Source organism: Heterodontus francisci, chromosome 18 (assembly GCF_036365525.1).
Source record: "Heterodontus francisci isolate sHetFra1 chromosome 18, sHetFra1.hap1, whole genome shotgun sequence".
NCBI lineage: Eukaryota > Metazoa > Chordata > Chondrichthyes > Heterodontiformes > Heterodontidae > Heterodontus > Heterodontus francisci.
This window is the reverse complement of record NC_090388.1, coordinates 28,788,702-28,810,737: the sequence shown is the minus strand read 5'-3', so window position 1 is coordinate 28,810,737 and position 22,036 is coordinate 28,788,702. Positions and strand designations below refer to the sequence as shown.

General features: G+C 43.1%; 1 protein-coding gene across 3 annotated transcripts in view; it reads right to left on the bottom strand.

Moving 5' to 3' along the window:
* ppfia2 (PTPRF interacting protein alpha 2) overlaps positions 1–22,036 on the bottom strand; it is a 572,863-nt gene that overhangs the window by 132,332 nt on the left and 418,495 nt on the right. For all 3 annotated transcript variants that reach the window (XM_068051210.1, XM_068051211.1, XM_068051212.1), the window contains 2 exons: positions 17,997–18,128; positions 4,266–4,328 (listed from right to left, as the gene is read on the bottom strand). In XM_068051210.1, coding sequence (XP_067907311.1) covers positions 4,266–4,328; positions 17,997–18,128 — 195 coding nt within the window. The remainder of the gene's footprint in view (positions 1–4,265; positions 4,329–17,996; positions 18,129–22,036) is intronic.

Below are 22,036 nucleotides of genomic sequence, written 5' to 3'. Positions count from 1 at the left end.
ACTAGGATGTTGCCTGGTATGGAGGGAAGGTCTTACGAGGAAAGGCTGAGGGACTTGAGGTTGTTTTCGTTGGAGAGAAGGAGGAGGAGAGGTGACTTAATAGAGACATATAAGATAATCAGAGGGTTAGATAGGGTGGATAGTGAGCGTCTTTTTCCTCGGATGGTGATGGCAAACACGAGGGGACATAGCTTCAAGTTGAGGGGTGATAGATATAGGACAGATGTGAGAGGTAGTTTCTTTACTCAGAGAGTAGTAAGGGCGTGGAACGCCCTGCCTGCAGCAGTAGTAGATTCGCCAACTTTAAGGGCATTTAAGTGGTCATTGCATAGACATATGGATGAAAATGGAATAGTTTAGGTCAGATGGTTTCACAGGTCGGCGCAACATCGATGGCCGAAGGGCCTGTACTGCGCTGTAATGTTCTAATTCTAATTCTAAATCTAATTAGCTGGAGCCAAAATGGCACCGCTGGCATCAAATCAGCATTGTATGCTGATTGATGTCATGACCTGCACGTCCTGCATACTTCCAGGGGCCATTCAGTGCAGGCATGCCAACGCCTCATCAATATGGCAGCTGACACGATTTACCCCAAAAGTGTGTATGCATGCCGCGGACTCCATTTTGGAGCTCTAAAGGAACTCAGAGCAAAAAAAATGCAAACATATGATATGTCTTCCTTTTTCCTCAACCGAGGACTCTCCCCCACTATGGGTGACAGGGCCCTTAACCGTGTCCAGCCCATTTCCGGCACCTCTACCATCACCCCTTTCCCCTCCCTCCCAGAACCGCAACAGGGTTCCCCTTGTCCTCACTTTCCACCCCACCAGCCTCCACATCCAAAGGATCATCCTCCGCCATTTCGCCACATCCAGCGTGATTCCACTACCAAATGCATCTTCCCCTCCCTTCCCCTGTCAGCATTCCGAAGGGATCATTCCCTCCACGAAACCCTCATCCACTCCTCCATTACCCCTACCCCCTTGTCCCCTTCCCACGACATCTTCCCCTGCAATCGCAGGAGGTGTAAAACCTGCCCATGTACCTCCTCTCTCCTCACTATCCATGGCCCTAAACACTCCTTTCAGGTGAAGCAGCAATTTACTTGTACTTTTTTCAATTTAGTGTACTGTATTCACTGCTCACAATGTGGTCTCCTCTACACTGGGGATACTAAACGCTGACTGGGTGACCGCTTTGCGGAATACCTCCGCTCAGTCCGTAAGCATGACCCCGGGCTTCCGGTTGTTGGCCATTTCAACACTCACCCCTGCTCTCATGCTCACATCTCTGTCCTGGGATTTCTGCATTGTTCCAGCAAACATCAACGCAAGCCGAGGAACAGCAACTCATTTACCGATTAGGCACGCTGCAGCCTGCCGGACTGAACATTGAGTTCAATAATTTCAGAGCATGACGGGCCCCCATTTTTATTTTTACTTAGTTTTTCTTTTTTATTTGTTTATTTTATTTTAGCTTGTTTAGTTTCTTTCTACTGTGCCTACTCACTGATTTTCTCATATGTTTGTGCTTGGAGCCAGGGCTGTTCATTTTACAGTCAATTGACACCCTCTCTGTACTAATGCTTTGTCTTTCACCACATCATTAACATACTGTTTGCCTTTGTTCCATGACCTTTTGGTCAGTTATTCTCTGTGACCTTGTCCTATCAACACCTCTTTTGCTATCTCTTGCCCCACTCCCGCTTTATTTGCTTAAAACCTTTTACATGTCTAATATTTGTCAGTTCTGATGAAGGGTCACTGACCTGAAACATTAACTCTGCTTCTCTCTCCACAGATGCTGCCAGACCTGCTGAGTATTTCCAGCATTTCTTGTTTTTATTGCAGTGTGATTTCTCGACCATTGTATCAATATATAAAAATTTAATAGAAAAGCAAATAATGCCAAAGAACTGACAAGCAGCAAATGTAATTCCAAACTTCACAAATGGAGATTGAACAAATCTAGGGAACTATAAATCAGTTGGTTTAACGCCAGTGGCAAGAAAGATACTAGAATCTTTGCTAAAAGATAAGATTTAAAAAAAATCTAGCAACAGAGAATATAATAGAAAATAGTCAACATGGATTCCTATCAGGATCTTGGTTAACCAACCATATAGAATTCCTGAAGATGCAGCAGAAAAAGTAGACAAGGGCAATGCAGTGGATGCAGTATACATAGACTTTCAGAAGACCTTCCTGAGATATCACATAAGGGACGTATGACAATTGTCAGGGTGTGTGGAGTCAGGGACCAGACAGGAGAATGGATTGAAACATTACTACAAAACAGAATGTAGAAGTTAAGGGAATTTCCTTGGACTGACAGAAAGTGGGAAATGTGTCTTGTAGGCATCCTTGCTGGGACCACAGTTGTTCACTAAATACATAAATGACTTGGACATAGAAATTTGAGGGGCTGCACCAAAATATAGAAAGATATAAATAAGCTTGCAAAGTGGGTGGATAAATGGCAAAAAAAACAATATAAGCAAGTGTGAAGTATGAAGGGGTTTATTTTGGTGGAAGGAATAATGAGGCCACTTATTCCTTGGAAGGTAAACTACATGAAGTAGAAGAGCAAAGAAATCTGGGAATACAGTTACATAAATCGTAAAAATAGCAACACAAGCTAATTCGATCACAATGAATGCAAAGGAAGTACATGGTTCATTTCTAAAGGAATAGAATACAAAAGGGGGAAGGTAATGCTGAATTTATATAGAAGTTTGGTTCAACCACATTTGGAGTACTGTGTTAAGTTCTGTTCACCATCGTACAGAAAAAACATTGAAGCACTGGAGAAAGTGCAGAAGACTTACAAGGATGTTACCAGAATTGAGAGGTTCTAACTATCAGGTAAGATTGAGCAAACTGGAGCTCTTTTCTCTGGAAAAGAGACGAAGAGGAGACCTGATAGAGGTCTTCAAAATTACGAAAGGGTCTGATATGTGATTGTGGAGAAACTGTTTCCACTTGTGAATAAATCCAGACCAAGTGGGCATAAATACAAGATAGCACTCGCCGATCAAATACAGAATTTAGGAGGAATTTCTTTACACCGAGAGCAGGGAGAATGCAGACCTTACTATCACATGGAAGAGTTAAAGCAAATAGCATTGATGCATTTAAGGGGAGGCTTGATGCATACATGAGGGAGAAGGGAATAGAGGGATACAGAAGCAGAGTGGGAATAGATAATTAGAGTGGAAAGAATCTCATGTGAAGTATAAACACTAACACAGACCAGTTGGACTGAACAGTCTTTTCTGTGATGTAGGTAGAAATCATTCTAGCACCCTAAATCTCCCATATTCAGTATCCTAACTCTCCCATAAATATGTCAGATCCTGCATTAAATAGCCTGTCTAGTTTATATGAAAAAATATTTTCTTCAAGATGCTCTTCTTTGTATTCCACACTTTCCATAGAAATCTGTTAGAATTAACTGGAATGTCTTCACTCTAACCCACTCACACATACTTCATCTACTCCCCTGCCATTCAGTCTCACTTATCACATATAATCTGGTACAGTACCAAGATAACTTCTGAATATAACGTTTGCAACTACTTGAAACAAAGTACCTGAAGGAATTTTATCTCAGCAGACAAAAAGGTTTCTGTTTAAATTATCTGATGAGACTTTAAAACATCTGATGAGACTTTAAAACAGTTGCATGAGAGAAATTCGACTGACATTACAAATAATTATACTACACACACACTGTAAATGAGTAGTTGTATCCAATTCTTTTAGTACCTAAGCCAAGAGTTATTTCTTTATATCAATCCTAAACACGATAATGAGCAATGTGATGAACAAATGAATCATATACATTGTAAAATTAGCATTAAACTGTAATGCTAGAAGTTTTTGTCCATTTACTTTTTACCATACCTTATCATATTACATCTCAAAATTCATAGCTGGATCCAGCTTACAATGTTGCTAAACATTGCCAATATCTCCATTCCCTTAGGTTGCTATGATATCAGTGCAATGTGCAACCAACCAACCAACCAACCCAAGTTGCACTGCTAGCCGAAGCTTATTGCAGGTGGTGTTGAGCTCAGAGACAAAGAAGCTCTGCAAATGCACACTTGAGTCTTTCCGCAAGTTCTTTATTTATTCTCATAATGTTAAAAATCATTATTTTACATTAATAAGGTACCTCCAAAGCTTCAGCATATCAATTATATGCAATCAAGAAGTGTTTCTACATCATGTTATCATGTATTATGTTAATAATGTTACCTTATCATGAAGAGACTCTTCTAGTTGTTTTCTTAACAGTTCAGATTCTTGTATCAACATGTTCTAAAATAATGAAACATAAGCCACAATGACAAGTTTGATCAAACAATAATGTTAAATTTGTTGATAGGATTTGTACATTAAGGACCTCACTAGTTACAATATACTAACTTTCTAAAGCAGCTCTTGAATGCTTTGTCAAAATATTTCTCTCTCCAATGCATTATGGTTTCACATCTTGAGGGACACCAATGAACTTATTCTCTATTCTTGCTGAACTATTTAAAATATGGTACTTACTGTTTACAATCATGAGATCTACTGGGATTGTTACATGCTAGCATATCATGCCATTAGTGGTTTAAATAGAATTTGCTAAGAAGGAGTATTTACACCTGAGTAGCCTTTGTTTCCAATCTTTAGACTTTAGTTTGGCCATTTACACAATTTTTGTTTCCTTTCATCTTTTTAGAAAAGGCAAGGGGAGAGCATGTAGTGAAAATTAATATTGGGTTGGATTTTCCCAAACCCTCGACGTTGGGCTCCGAGGCGGGGACCAAAAGATGGGGCCATCAGTGGTCAGCCACGGAGGCTGACACCGGGAGGGCCCAGCCCCATCGGCCCGGGGGCGGCGAGGCTCCATGGCAGCACTCCCCACCGGTGGGCGATGGGACCTGGATTTCAATATTTAAATTAATGCCATGCATAAATTTAAATGAACTTATGTTCAATCTTCCAGGCCCGCCGCAATCTTTGACACAGCAGCTGGCACTCCCGTGCCTTTAATTCCCCCATCCGGGGAAAGCTGGAGTGACACTAGTGGGGAGGGGGGAAGAGTTAAGATTTTCAGTGTGATGGGTGACGGGGTTAAACAAACATAATGGGTGCAGGGGATTATGGGAAGGGGTGAACTTTAAACTCTGTGCAATCTGTGGGGGAAGGTCAGATTTAAAACATAAATGTTTTGGTGGAGGAAAGGGCAAATAGTGAATGTAATTGTTATGAGGGGGTGGGAAAAGGGCGTTAGAAATTTATATAATAAATTTTGGAGAGGGTGTATCTTTAAAAATTCAAATTGAACAGCAGGGCTGACTGCCCTTTAAAAATGGCACCAGCACCTGTGCACAGGCAGCTGCCCCAATTCCAAAGACAGACAGCCTGCCCCTCCACAAGATTGGGGGGACATGGGCCGCCCCGGCTATTTAAATGAGCCGCCGTGTGTGAGATCACGGTGGCTTTTTGGCGTCCGGCCCACCATTTCTTGAGCTCGCCGCCGAAATCCAGCCCATTGTATTTTGTTAAAGGCAAGAAGAGCATTCAGTAAAGATTATTTTTGTATGATTCTGAAACAAGTGTTCATTCAATGAGATTTATCTTTTTGTTTTAAAAGATAAGACGATTCAGTAATGCTCAACAGAGTCGATAAAGATGGATTCACTAAACAATGTGTTACATTTTTAAAGGTGAGTGGAGAACTTGAGTGAATTTCCTTAGTGTTGGCAGGTAGCAGACAAAGTGACATGCTGACTCCATCAAAATCTATGCAGAGAAAGTTAATTTATAATAAAGTTAGTTAAAAACAGAGGATTAGCAGAATTTAGAACATTTCTTAGGATCAACTAAAATTATCACATGACCTGCTCCTTCTGTTTGCTTTGTTTTCCTTTAATTTATCATTGATTACCTTTATCAATTTATTTTAAACACTTTTCTGTTATCAAAATTCATTTTTCCCTTGTTTTCTTATGTTTTTAACCTTAGTCTTTAAGTTGCATTCAGGTATGAAGTTGCATAGGTTACGAAAGAAATGGTGGAAGCTGTGACTATAATTTTGCAAAGTTCTCTGGAAAGGAAAATTGTGTCAGAGTATTGGAGGATGGCAAATGGGATATCACACATCAAACAGCACAGATAGTTAAAGGGGACGTGAACAGGAGAGTGACATTAGATTAGGTAGGTCATGGGGAGAAAAACTTTACGTGCCAAATGGCTTTAATCTTCTGTGATTCTAGACACTAAAAATTATGCTGTAGTGTACCAGCATATGGATACTTGATGTTTTCATGTAAAATGTCTCCCACCACTAAAGCAGTGGAGTGATGAATGTCACATGAATGTATAACTGTTTATTTGATAGTATACTAAAGTGTCATTGCAGCATTACAAGCTTTCCCATTTACATGTATTACTTGAAGTCAAAATCTGAACTTGGAGAACCTAATTTTTTTTCTACAACCTCAACATCCAAAATGCAGTCTTTCAATATGACTCTCAGAATTTATTGGGGCTTCACATTGTGCTCCAAAGGTTTCACTTCTTGTTTCTGTTTCACGGTCTCACCATTTTTTTTTGAATAAGACTTACCTGTTGGCAGTCATGCTGAATAAAGTTAGCATTAACATCAATTAAGAGTTGAGAACCAATCAGCTACAATATCACTTTCAGGATGCAGGAACATGTCAAGTACATGCTGAGCAGCAGGCAGCATTGATAGAAGAATTGAAATATTCTGGCATGCTCAATTTGCATGCTTGCATCGTTTGGCAAGTACTGCAAGAACCATAAATAGCAATGGAAAAAAGATTAGAATTTGCTTATCTCTCCAAATCAAGGGGAGTTCAATAAGGTGAGATACTTGAGGGCTGGAACATTATTTTTTATTATTCTTTCGTGGGATATAGGCATCACTCCAGCATTTGTTGCCCATCCCCAATTGCCCTTGACAACTGGTTGGTTTGCTAGGCAGACAGCCAGCCACATTGCTGTGGGTCTGGAGTCACATGTAGGCCAAACCAGGTAAAGACAGCAGATTTCCTTCCCTAAAGGACATTAGTAAATCAGATGGGTTTTTACAACAATCCGTGATAGTTTCAGGGCACCATTACTGCGACTAGTTTCAATTCCAGATTTATTAATTAATTGAATTCCACCAGCTGCCATGGTGGGATTTGAACCTATGTCCCCAGGGCATTAGCATGGGCCTCTGGATTACTAGCTCAGTGACATTACCACTACGCCACCCTCTCCCCAGGACTAGATTATTCATTTTTAAAATTTATTTTCAGGATGCGGGTGGAATTGGCAAGGCTATGCTTATTGCCCATCCTTAGCTGCCATGAGAAGGCGGTGGTGGGATTTCTCCTTTGACCTGTTGTTTGTCCTTGAACCACTGCAATACATGGTGCAATGATGCTCCCAGAATTGAGTTAGCATCATTGATAATGAAGACAAAGCAATTTTTGTCCAAGTCGGGATGGTGTGTGAGTTGGAGAGGAACTTGGATGTGATTGTGTTCTCACAACTCTTGTTTTGTCTTTCTCAGTGATAGGGTTTGCAAAGGAAGGCTGTTTAAATAACTTAATGAATTGCATCCTGTAGATCGTAGATAATGCAACCACTGTGGAGCACAGATGGAGGAGGTAGATATTCAGTGCAGTTGCAGGAGTGCTGATCAACAGAACTGCTATGTCCTAATGGTGTTGAGCATTCCATCATACTCCTGACTTGACCTTGTAGAACACACGGCCATATAAAAATGACAGAAAGGAAAAGACCTATTGGTCCATACAGCCTGTCCCACAGAGCTGTAATGCATTATGCAAATATATACACTCCCCACCAAACCAGAGCCATGTAATCTTTTGCAAGAGGAAAAGAACAAATAACAAACTAAGGCAGATTAGGGAAAAAAAAACTGGAAAATCCCTCTCTGACCTTTAAGGTGCTCAAAACTAGTCCAGGAGATCGCATTGGTCTTGATTTACATTATAGCACACCTAATTCTTGTACGAGGTGATCTCCGCTCCAGCCAGAAACAGGTCCAGCTGTTGCATGAAAGAATACAGCGAATCAACATTCAAGCCAGCAACCTGTTCTGCTATTCTCTGGGAAAAGAAGAACTCCCTAACATCCATTCTAATTCTGTCTTTAGATAACTTCTAAACATGACCCATGGCCTCTTTAACCTATTCAGTTGAAATATTTGGTCTACCTAAATACAGTCTGATCCCTTTATTTTATAAATCTCTATCAATTCATCCCTAAGTCTACATTGTTTGAAAGTAAAGACACCCAACTTGTTGAACCTATCTGGGTAACTAAGGTGTGCACCCTGCTGTGATCAAAACCTCAAAATCCCTCACGATGTGAGGAGACCAAAACTGGACAAAGTATTCTGACGTTTAACAAGGGACTTGTACAATGACAAAATGGTATGCTTTGTTTCATAGTGAGTTGACCTGTCAATATGCTTGAGAATCTTGTTTGCTTTAGCTATAGCTTAACAGCATTGGTCATGGACCTTTAGACCTTTATGTATTAAAACACCCAGATTTCTTTCTTTCATCACTGGATTTAATTCCATTCCCTATAAGGTGTGTCTATGTTTATCATTTGATCTGCTGAAGTACATGATACTATATTTTTCATAGTTAATCATCATTTGTCAAACATAGGCCGAATTCTATCCCGCACATCTAGATCAGCTTGCAGTTGTAAATGGTGGAGAGACTTTTTTAAAAATTAATTCTTTCACGGGATGTGGGCAGTCACTGGATAGGCCAGCATTTATTGCCCATTCCTAATTTCCCTTGAAGAGGTGATGGTAAGCTGCCTTCTTGAACTGCTGCAGTCCATGCAGTACAGGTAGACCCACAGTGCTATTAGGAGGGGAGTTTCAGGAGTTTTATCCAGAAACAGTGAAGGAACAGCGATATAGGTCCAAGTCTGGGTGGTGTATGGATTGGAGGGGAACTTGCAGGTGGTGGTGTTCACATGTGTCTGCAGCCTTTGTCCTTCTAGGTGGTAGAGTCGTGGGTTTGGAAGGTGCTATCGAAGGAGCCTTGGTGAGTTGCTGCAGTGCATCTTGTAGATGGCACACACAGCTGCCACTGTGCATCAGTGGTGGATGGAGTGAATGTGGAAGGTGGTGGATGGGGTGCCAAACAAGCAGGCTGCTTTGTCCTGGATGGTGTTGAGCTTCTGGAGTGATGTTGGAGTCACACTCATCCAGGCAGGTGGAGAGTGTTCCATCTCCTAACTTGTGCCTTGTAGATGGTGGACAGGCTTTGGAGAGTCTGGAGGTGAGTTACTCGCTTTAGAATTCCCAGTCTCTGACCTGCTCTTGTAGCCACAGTATTTATATGGCTGGTTCAGTTCAGTTTCTCGCCAATGGTAACCTCCAGGATGTTGATAGTGGGGGATTCAGTGATGGTTATGCCATTAAATGTCAAGAGGAGATGGTTAGATTCTCTCTTGTTGGAGATGGTCATTGCCTGGCACTTGTGTGGCGCGAATATTATTTGCCACTTATCAGCCCAAGCCTTAATGTTGTCTAGGTCTCGTTGCATACGGGACATGGACTGCTTCTGCATCTGAGGAGTTGTGAATGGTACTGAACATTGTGCAATCACCAGTGAACATCCCCACTTCTGACCTTGTGATGGAGGGAAGGTCATTGATGAAGCAGCTGAAGATGGTTGGGCTTAGGACACTAACCTGAGAAAATCCTGCAGTGATGTCCTGGGACTGAGATGACTGACCTCCAACAACCACAACTATCTTCCTTTGTGCCAGATATGACTCCAACCAGTGGAGAATTTTCCCCCTGATTCCCATTGACTTCAGTTTTACTCGGGCTCATTGATGCTGAAGGCAGTCACTCTCACCTCACCTCTTGAGTTCAGCTCTTTTGTCCATGTTTGGACCAAGGCTGTAATGTGGTCAGGAGCTGAGTGGTCCTGGCAGAACCCAGACTGAACATAAATGAGCAGGTTATTGCTGAGTAAGTGCCACTTGATAGCACTGTCGACGACACCTTCCATCACTTTGCTGATTATTGAGAGTAGACTGATGGGGCGGTAATTGGCCCGGTTGGATTAGTCCTGCTTTTTGTGCACAGGACATACGTGGGCAATTTTTCACGTTGTCCAGTAGATGTCAGTGTTGTAGCTGTACGGAAACAGCTTGGCTAGGGGCACGGCCGGTTCTGGAGCACAAGTCTTCAATACTATTGCCGGAATGTTTTCACGGCATAACCTTTGCAGTCTAGTGCCTTTAGTCATTTCTTGATATCACGTGGAGTGAATTGAATTGGCTTAAGGTTGGGGACTTCAGGAGGAGGCTGAGATGGATCATCCACTTGGCACTTCTGGCTGTAGATGGTTACAAATCCTTCAGCCCTGTCTTTTGCATTGATGTGTTGGGTTCCTCCATCATTGAGGATTGGGATATTTCTGGAGCCACCATTATTCACGACTGGATGTGGCAGGACTGCAGAGCTTTGATCTGATTCGTTGGTTGTGGGATCACTTAGCTCTGTCTATTGCATGCTGCTTTCACTGTTAGGCATGCAGGCAGTCCTGTGTTGTCGCTTCACCTTGGTCTGGATTTTACCAAGCCCTCAACGTCAAGCTCTGTGGTGGGGTCAGGGTGGGGACGGTGGGGACAGGCTGAAAGATGGTGCCATCAGCAGTCCGCCGCGGAGGCTGACATCAGGAGGGCCTGACCCGATCCTCCCGGTGGCGGTGAGGCTCCATGGTGGCCCCACCTCTGCTGGGCGACAGGATCTGGATTTCAATATTTAAATTAATTACATGCATAAATTTAAATGGACTTACCTTCAATCTTCCTGACCCACCACGATCTTTGGTGCGGCAGCCGGCACTCCTTCAATTCCCCGATGGGGGAAAGCCGGCGTGACATAGGTGGGAAAGGGGAAGGAGTTGAGATTTTCAGTGCGGTGGAGGGGTATGGGAAACGGGGTCAAATAAATGTAATGGGTGTAGGGGATGCTGGGAAGGGTGAACTTCAAACTTTGTGCAGTCTTGGCGGGGAAAGGTCAGATTTGACGGGTAAATATTTTGGGGGTGAAGAGCAAATAGATAATGTAATTGTTATTGAGGGGTGGGAAAGGGGCGTTAGAAATTTATTTAACAAATTTTGGGGGGTGTGTATCTTTAAACATTCAAATTGACTGGCAGGGCTGGCTGCCCTTTAAAAAGGGCGGCAGCACCTGTGCACAGTCAGCTGATGCCATTGCCAGGGACGGATAGCCCGGCCCCTCCACATGACTGGGGGGGTGGGGGGGGGGCATCGGGGGTCACCCAGCTATTCAAGTGAGCCACCACATGTGAGATCGTCACAGCGCTCTTTGGTGTTTTTTGAGCTCACCGCCGAAATTGGCGGCGGTCTCTTAAAATCCAGCCCCTCGTTTTTAGGTATGCCTAGTGCTGCTCCTGGCATGCCCTCCTGCACTCTTCATTGAACCAGGGTTGATCCCTTGGCTTGATGGTAATGGTAGAGTGAGGGATATGCCAGGTCATGAGGTTACAGATTGTGGTTGAATACAATTCTGCTGCTGATGATGACCCACAGCGCTTCATGGATGCCCAGTTTTGAGCTGCTAGATTTTATCTGAATCTATCTCCTTTGGCAATGGTGGTAGTGCCACACAACATGATGGAGGGTATGCTCAGTGTAAAGATGGGACTTCATCTTCAGAAGGACTGTGTGGCTGTCACTCCTACCTATACTGTCATGGAAAGACGCATCTGCAACAGGTAGACTTGTGAGGACAGGGTCTAGTAGGTTCTACCCTCTTGTTGGTTCCCCCACCACCTGCCGCAGACACAGTCTAACAGATATGTCCTTCAGGAAGCGGTCAGCTAGGTCAGTTGTGGAGCTACCGAACCACTCTTGGTGATGGACATTGATGTCCCCCACCCAGAGTACATTCAGTGTCCTTGCCATCCTCAGTGCTTCATCCAAGTGGTGTTCAACATGGAGGGATGCTGATTTACCGGCTGAGGAAGGGCAGTATGTGGTAATCAGTAGGGGAGTGAAAACACTTTTTTCAAAGGACTTACTGGGGTCAATTTTCAACTCTTCAACCAACATAAAACTGACTTTAGGTAAAGTTGTCTGTTTTAATAACTACTTGAATTTAACTTCCATTAAAATCATTCCTTCGACACTCCTTTATAAAATGAAATAGAGCAGGATATAGTGGGAAGAATCTCGTTCTTCCCTTGGAGGCAGGCACAGAGGCGGGGGGGTGGCAACAAAATGGCAGGCCGTTCTCGACATTGCCCAGGCCCCCTGCCATTTTGTCCAGGACTAAGGGAGGCCGAGGATGGCTTTCCTGCCCTAGGCCAATTGAGGCCCTTAAGTGACAAATTAATGGCCACTTAAGGGCATCCTCCCATCTCCACCTCAATTTTATGGAAGGCGGAGTGGTTCCCCCACCGTGGGGAGATGCCACCAGTTAAAGCCTGTCAGTCTCCTAGCAGGGTTGTGGGGGAGGGGGTTCCCTCCTTTGGGTGCGATCCATGGCCCCCAGAGGGCTCCTTCCAGCAGTGATCACTGCCTATCCCCTCAAAGGGAGACAGCCCCCACCCTCAGCAACACCCCCCTACCCCATTGCCGGGGCCTGCCTGAATGGCCCCTGCAACCCCGACCCCACTCTTCTTTCCCACGGTCTCCGGCCATCTTCGTACTGCAGGGCTTTCTGCAGTACCGGCAGTTGCCACTGCTCCCAGTGAGTTGCTGGTACTGTAGACCTGCTGGCCTTCCGATTGGCTGGCAGCTCTGGAGGAGGGAGCTCGACCCTTAAAGGGATGGTGTCCCCGACGTCGGGCAGTTAATTGCCTGCCCACCGTCAAATGGCTTCAGGAGTCTAACAAAGGGCTGAGGCGGGGTTTCCCCTGCTGCCGGGACCCCTGTCACTAGAATAAAAAGCAGCTCAGTGCATAAGTGAGAACTTATTGACTGAATGTACATTTCTGAATATAGTATGAGTGATTTTAAAATGGTAGCCTGTCAAATTCAATGTGATATATGGATAGAAACAGATATGACTATTATAACATATTATTTTCTCACTTTGCCTCAGTATTTTGTGTTGTGTGATTGCCTTTAAGAATGATGTCCCTTCGTATGCTAATGAGCCAAGTACCAGGATGCAGTCAAGTGACTCGGAGCCACAATCACTCTGTAACTGTAACAGCAAGAGGCAAATCCTATAAATGGTTAGCTCTGCACTGTATATACTTTTTAGCTGTTTAAGAAACCTGTTTGTGATCTTCAATTAACTGAACTCCACACACCTCTTTTATGTTACATCAATTTCTTATTACATGATGGCAGCTGTGATGAGAAGACAAAATCCAAGATTGAAGACTACAGGAAAACAGCTTTAAAAACTACATACAGCTAAAAGAGAGGAAGTTAAAAGAAACACTGACCCAAACAGTGTAAAGAAGAAACAAAAACTCACATCCAGCTGTAGGAGACAGAGCTGAACTACAGGCTGCAAATCAATCACTGTGAACGGGTGAGTCAGTGTGCCATTGGTACAGGAACCCCAGTTTTGAGGTGCTTGCAAAGTTGATTTTTTTAAAGGCTCAGTAAAAGAAAAAAACAGGGAAATCCTTATCTCAGGCTGATCGATTGTTTTCAAAGACTTCCCCAGGCTGATCAGGTCCGCGCCATTACAGGAGGTGCCCAAAAGCAAAAAGCATGGGATCCTCCATTCACAGAGCTAGGAGCTAGAGCTGTAAAAAGAAACCTATTAAATCACCCCAGCCTGAAGAGCTTTTATTCATTCAGCCTAAGTTTAAAAAGAACTTATAAAACCATTCAAGCGTGAAGAATTGTCTCTTGAACAGCTGTATAAACAAACAGACTAGAGTGCTGGAGGCTAGATAAACAGACACGCTACTCCTGTCAATCAAACCAGCCAGTTTAAAGAACAGAGAAATTTTCTTAAAGGGAAGGCAGTACAGAGTCACAGAAACAGGTCTTAAAGCAATCCTAAAGGAAAACAAACAGCAGGAATAATAATATAAAAGCAAAACACTGCAGATGCTGAAAATATGAAATAAAAACAAGAAATGCTCGAAATACACAGCTGGTCTGGCAGCATCTGTGGAAAGAGAAGCAGAGTTATCGTTTCAGGTCAGTGAACAGCAGGAACATGGATATCAAATGTCCCAGCATGAACTGGAAAACCTTGGATATCCTATCTGAGTTCAAACTGTTCCAACAAAGAATGCAGTTAAGATTCACAGACCAAATAATTACAGAACCAGAAAAGCAAGCTATAAAAATAATGATAGCAATTGGAAATGAGGGATTAAACAGAATCAATACCTCAGGTGTATCTGAAGAGGACAAGAAAGATCCAGCAAAGATATGGAAGGTGCTGGAAGATCAACTGCAATTATGAGTGAATTTCAAATACACCGCCTAGAATTGATGTTCTAAAGCCATCAGCCACAGGAATCAATAGACCAATACATCAGTAGATTCTGTAGTAAGGGCAATAGACGTGACTTTTCAGAAGCTGAGCTATCAGACCAAATATTGGAGTTGGTGATTTTATCAACACTCATTGAAGCATTTTAGAAGGACCTCTTGGGAAAAATAAAAGGTCACAGCACTGACACTCTGCTGGAAGATGGCAGGAAATATGAAGCCATTGTAGCTGGACAACTGCATCTACAAGCACTCGGTGCAACCAACAGTATCGGCACCATAGCCAGGTTGAAAAGAGCAAGCAAGCTGTGTACTAATTGTGGTCTGTCCCACGCTCGGCGAAATTGCCCAGCATTTTCAGACCTGTGCAAGGTGTGCGGTGCAAAAGGACACTGGGCCCATCTATGCAAGAATTCTGCCTCCAAAGATGCAGCCAGAAGTACTGGTTGGACACAAACAGGCAACAGCAACAAGGAAGGCGCCAGAGACCTGTATAAATGCAAGCCGATACATAGGGCTGAATTTTACCAGCCTCTTGACGTTGGGGTTCGTGGCGGGGGGGCCCGTAAAATACTTGAGGGAGTGGCCTGCCACGATCCCCGACGCTGAGAAGGCCCTGCCGCATTTAACTGGCGGCAGCAAAGCCTGGGTGCGACCCCTCCTGCCGCTTGGCGACGGGGCTTTCATTTCAATATTAAAATGAATTTTAAAAACATGCAAATCAATTTATCTTGTCCGGTGGCCATCCCACGCTGATATTATGGCCACTGGCCGCAACTCACATGCCTTCAGAACTCTATTCCGAGTTCCGAGGCGAGACACTGGTGGGGAGGGGAAAGGAGTGAAATTATCAGGGCGGGAGGGAGGGAGCAGGGAAAACATTTTTTATTGGCTGTGGGGATGTTGGGAAGGGGTTGAAGGGCAAATGTGACGAGATTGGGGGGGGAAGTTCAGGGTGGGAATAAAGTTAATGTTCGTGATATAGGACAATTAAAAAAAACATTGGGGGGTTTGGGACCAGGCCTCTACCTGTTAATTATTTTTTGAAACAAATTCAACAGTAAGGCTACTTTAAAAATTCAAAATTCTTCTAAGGGCTTGAAGCCCTTTAAAAATGGCACCAGCACGGTGGTACATGCCGGGAACAGAGTGGCCGCCCCCTCAATTTAAATGAGCCCCTGTGCGAAATATTGTGGGGGCTCAGCGGTGGAGCATCTGCGCCTGAAGGCCGCCGACTTCAAATTCAGCCCATAAAGTCCACAGCAAAACAGACCTGAGACAAGACCCAGAGAGAAGTAATTTTCAGCCAGAAGACGAACAGGCATTCCACATTGTGAACCTGACACATCACACTGATGAAGTCAAACAATTGGAAGCTTTCACCACTATTAACATCATGTGCCTAAAGAAAGCTGACAAACAAAACAGTCAGGGTCAAGATTGACACCAGAGCTAGTGCAAATATCCTACCAGTCTGAATCCTCAAAGATCTGTACCAGAGTCATTGAAATCAATGATACAACCAACGACTGTCAATTTATCTACAGATCATGGGTCATCCCGTGCAGTGGCACATTAACAATGCAATGCAGCTATGCCAAGTTGGCTTGGAAACCACAAATGTTCTACCTAGTAGACACAAAGGGACCAGCAGTGGCAGGACTACCAGCATGTAAGCATACCTCAACATAGAATCGTAGAAAGTTTAAGGCACAGAAAGAGGCCGCTTGGTCCATCATAACTAATCACAAGAGCATTGCCAAGGGGAAGTCTCCAAGGACTGGAACCCATTTGCAGACTCTGACCAGCATAAAATGGTACTGTCTGGAAACCCAGCAACACCACAACTGTGCTGTGCTTTATTTCTGCTCTCCAGAGTACCGCCAGCACCACAGCGAGCCAGAACAGACAATATCTCCATGAGACCAAGTACTCTTCCCCCAACCTGGAGCCTCAAGCCTTCATACACGAAGGATGAGGAGAGGCGAAGGACATGCAATGTCTTGAAGAGGCAGAGGAGGAATGAGTTGAAGCATTGTCTATTAGCTCTTTGAGATAAGGTGCCGGAGCTTTCCAAGAATAACAAGGCCTCAAAAGTGGTCATTTTGAGAAAAGCAATCGAGTATGTTTGCAGGCTGAAGGCAGAGCAACAGAAACTGAATGCAGAGAGGGAGAAATTTCAGGAACAGCAGCAACAGATGAGACGCAAATTCACCGAACAAGAGTTGTCAAACCACTGAGGCGTTATATGGATTGTTGAGCCTCTATATTTCACAATCTCAATCCATGTGCAAATAATTTTGATGTTATCCAATGTTATGTATTTTTACTTTTAGCATATGAGACTTATCTTTGGAAAGAAGGGGGATGTTGTGTGATTGCCTTTAAGAATGATGTCCCTTTAAGATCTTAGTATGCTAATGAGCCAAGTACCAGGATGCAGTCATGTCACTCAGAGCCACAGTCACTCTGTAACTGTAACACCAAGAGACAAGTCCTGTAAATGGTTAGCTCTGCACTGTATATACTTGTTAGCTGTTTAATAAACCTGCTTTTGATCTTCAATCAACTGAACTCCACACATCTCATATATGTTGCATCAGACAACATAAAAATTTTGTCATTACATTTTGTATTGTCTTCCAGCCTCTGCATTGCCTTTGTTTAGCCATAAAGGACCACTTCCTTCATTTTACTGTTTCTCTACATTGGTTATTGGAGATATGTTCTGTTGAATTAGGCAGATCATTGCTGAATTTTCCTTTCTCTTCACTCAAGATGGATGCTCCACTTTGGCCTCCATTGTGTGGTTGGGAATCATTTAGACATATCATAATCAGGGTGGCTTAGTATGACCAACAAAGGGTTAGGCCCCAATCATAAGAATTCAGCAATTTATAATACTTGTTTTACATCAATTTCCATGTTAGCATTGCAAAAGTAATTATTCCATTCAAATTAAACAAAAAGTTTGAATACTATCAAGAAAATGTTTAATTTTTTTTATTCTTTCATGGAATGTTGGCGTCGTTGGCTAAGCCAGCATTTATTGTCCATCCCTAATTGCCCTTGAGAAGGTGGTGGTGAGCCGCCTTCTTGAACTGTTGCAGTCCACGTGGTGTAGGTACACCCGCAGAGCTGTTAGGAATGGAGTTTCAGGATTTTGACCCAGCAATAGTGAAGGAACGGCGATATAGGTACAAGTCAGGATTGTGTGTGACTTGGAGGGGAATTTGCAGGTTGCAGTGTTCCCATGCATTTTCTACCCTTGTCCTTCTAGGTGGTAGAGGTCACGGGTTTGGAAGGTGCTGTCTAAGGAGCCTTGGTGAGCTGCAGCAGTGCATCTTTTAGATCGTACACACTGCTGCCACTGTGCGTCGGAGGTGGAGGGAGTGAATGTTGAAGGTGGTGGATGGGGTGCCAATCAAGTGGGCTGCTTTGTCCTGGATGGTGTCGAGCTCCTTGACTGTATATTACCTTATCCTCTAATGCAGCCATTCGCTCTTTTAGATGCAGCTGAAGTCGCTCATTAGACTCTGTCAGCAATCTGTCCACTGTGTCTGAGAGTCTCTTATTGTGCTCTTCATTCATTTTCTCTCTTTGGCGAGCCTATGACATTTGAAATAAAAAAGCAGTTTTGCAAAACATTTAAATTTATACCAAAGATTAACAACAGGCTTGAATGATTACAGTTTGTCATTCACTTGCCAAGCCCAAGAAAACAGTGCTGCACAAGAGCAAAATACTCTGGATGCTGGAAATCTGAAATAAAGACAGAAAATGCTGGAAATACTCAGTAGGTCAGGCAGCATCTGTGGAGAGAGAAAAACAGAGTTAATGTTTGAGGTCGATGACCTTTTATCGGAACTGAAAGGTTGTGGATCCGAAAGCCTAACTCCGTTTCTCTCTCCACAAATGTTGCCTGACCTGCTGAGTATTTCCAGCATTTTCTGTCTTTATTCCAAGAAAACGGCAATCTATTTCTTCAGGCTGGGTTCGGCCAGTACATATTCAGAGCTGTCAACTGTGAACAAATCTTCCTTCTGTTATTATTTAGCTTTCTATACTTTGTTGCATTTCTCATTAAACCATCTTTCACTTGCCATTTACTTTGGAGCCATGTTTTCCATTTAGTTTGTTACCCTTCATGTTTCATCTTCGTCCTTTTGGTTCCACTTATTTGAAGGCATCTTCTTGTAACTAATCTGCTAGTGACACATTTTACAATTGCACAGCGAAATGTTCCAGTTTTGTAATGCATTGTTGTAATGATAATTACTATCTTGAAAATAAGCTCATTCATTTGGGATGCATATTGAGCCTGCTGTATTTGTCTGAACTAAGTGCTGATGACAGTGCATCAGTACATCAGCGCTCTGAATCCAAAATATTGGATCTGGAAAGAAGAGGTAAGAGTCATCCTAATTTTGAATGTAACATTTCATGAAGAGAATAATCAGTCAGTTGTGTGTTTCGAGCACCAATTTCCAATACCAACAGTGGGTCACAGGAACGAATCATAGAATAGTACAACACAGAAAGAGAACGTTCAGCCCAACAGGTCTGCGCCTGCTCTTTCAAAGAGCAATCCAGTTAGTCTCACTCCCTGGCACTTTCCCTATATCCCTGCAATTTTTTCTCCTTCAACTTTTTATCCAATTCCCTTTTGAAAACTACTATTGAACCTGTTTCCATCATCCTATCAGGCAGTGCATTCCAAACTCAAACCATTCGTTGCATAAAAAAGTTTTTCCTCATGTTGCCCCTAGTTGCTTTGCCAATCACATTGGGGTGAATTTTAATCTCTTGTCAGAGGTGGGTTTGGTAGCACTGCGGGGGGATGGAGTGTGGAGGATCTCCGCGAAGCCGTTCACCATGAAACCCGGCACCGTACTGCAGTGTGCCAATTTTGTCACAGGCACGGAAGTACTGCGGCGGTACTGATGCCCTGATGCAATGGCATTGTCATTTAAATGTTTGAAATGCTGCTTTAAATTAATTTGAATCTAATTCACTGCGATCCAACGAAGGTTTCTCAATTTTGCATTTGATGTGGGGCACTCACGTACCTTCAGTTTCGCGACTTTGAAAAGCTGCCACCACCGAGGCAAGAGTCCTCAGTGCCACAAAAGGGAAGGTAAGTTAACCAGAGTAGCATAGGGGAAGTGGAGTTTACAGTGACCAATGTCGCTATCCTGAGTGTCCGGGGGGGCTTGTGTGTTAATGGTGGGGGTGGGGGGGGGGGGGGGTTGTGGCGGGGTGCTCTGCAAGGGGCTTGTACGTGAATGGGGGGGGAGCTCTGCAATGGGCTTGTGTGTGAATGGGGGAACAGCACAGAAGTGTTGCTTCAATGAGCTTATATTGATTGCAGAGAGAGAGTAAATGCAGGGCTGGCAGGCTTTTGAAGATGGCGCCAGCATCTGCTCCAACGTCAGGTGAGGCTATTCGCGGCGTCTTCATTGCCACCCCTGCCACGTGATTGAGGGGGAGGTGGCCGCTGCCTTTAGGCAAATGCGCCGCTGACATTACAAGCTGGACCACTGCCATTTTGCGCACCCGCCACCATGAGTGGTGGCGGAATCATAAAATTCAGCCCCTTAAATCTGTGTCCTGTGGTTATCGACCTGTCAGCCACTGGAAACAGTTTCTCTTTATTTATTTTATCTAAACCCTTCATAATTTTAAACACCTGTATCAAATCTCCTCTTAGCCTTCTCTGCTGGAAGGAGAACAACCCCAGCTTCTCTAGTCTATCCACAGAACTGTAAACCTTCATTCCTGTAACTATTCTAGTAAATCTCTTCTGTATCTTTTCCAAAGACTTGACATTCCTCCTAAAGTGTGCTGCCCAGAATTGAACACAATGTACCAGCTAGGCTAAACTGGTGTTTGATATAAGTTGAACATAACTTCCTGGTTTTTGCACTCTGGACCTCTATTGATAAAGCCCAGAATTCCATATGCTTTATTAACAGTTTTGTAACCTGCCCTACCACCTTGAAAGATTTCTGCACAAACACCCTCAGGTCTCTCTGTTCTTGCACCCCCTTTAAAATTGTACTATTTGCTCACTGAATACTGGGCAGTTCATTGACTACATTCGAATGAGGCCTGCACTTGAAAATAAATCAGTCCTCTCACTAAATCTATTGGGCCCATTTTGGGTGAGATCTGAAAATTATCCAATCCTAATGGAAGGATAAACACCCATTTTTATTATATAAACAAGATTATGTTATGACACCTCACTAATTGAATATGAGTTGCTTTTCCTTAAAGACACAGCAATAAAAAAAAAGGTAATTATAACTTTTAACACTGTGAGGAAAATTGCTTGTGGTGGTTTGACTGCCATTATGCAACTTCCCTAATTTTACTTCCTATTGATATTAATTGAAAGGAAAATCAGACAGGTTCTATAATGAGGGGTCAACCACCTGGCAGTAAAAGTTAAAATTGACCTCTAAATATCAGACAAAAGTACTGTGGTCTTCTGCTAGCTACTGGGTAAGCCCTTTGGTTGTCCTGTCCCAACTTTACTGTCGACTTGGATTCGGCTTACTCATGGAGCAGCTAGAGTTTTGGTCTTCCAGTTTGGTGAATGAATCCAGTCTAGTCCTCACTGAGTGCTGGACAGCTCATCAACTATATGCTAATATGGCCTGAACATGAAAATAATTCAGTCGTCCTGCTAAATCTTTTGGAGCCCATTTTGGGTGAAATCTGAAAATTACCCATACCCACAGAAAACTAAACATCCATTTTTACAGTACAAGTGTCAGTGCCTTCGTCCTTCATGCTACATGTACAGACCTATTTATTTATATAGTAGTGACATATGAGGGGAACAAACTTATTTAATTATATACCCACGATGATTGCAAAGACTATCTCTTGGAATTTCTGTGGGCTTCTCTGGTAGTAGATCAATGGGCACCCTGGTTAAATGGCATAAACATTAAAAATGGCCATTTATGCTCTTTCTCTGGGGTTTATGCTGATCTCCGACGGAACTTATAGCATTGATAAAGGAGCCTACTTGATAGGGAGTACCCATGCAAATTTATGGCCTATTTATTTCCCAGGAAGCAAGCAACAAATATTTGCCTGATTTTGAGCACACCTCTCACAAATTTCTTTCCAAATCCTTTCATTGACAATCTGCATTTCTCTCCTAATTCACACCCCAGCACCCTCCTTACAAGGTGTAACCTCCCACCTACCATAATCAACAGGAACAAAACCTTGGGAGATCTGACAGAAATCACATATCTGTCATATTTCCTTTGCTTCCAGTTAGGCACAATCATCTCAAGGTTCAGCGTTACTCAACAGCCACAAATGTAATTGAAAATACAATACAGTTAGCACGATTCCCAAGACTTGCAGAGCAAACAAATCATTCACCGCCATTTAAATATACACCCATTTTAACAAGTAACACAATGAGTAACAATTGAAATAACTAATACAGCATGATATAGGATTCAGGCCTTTGTATCAGATTCTCAATATGA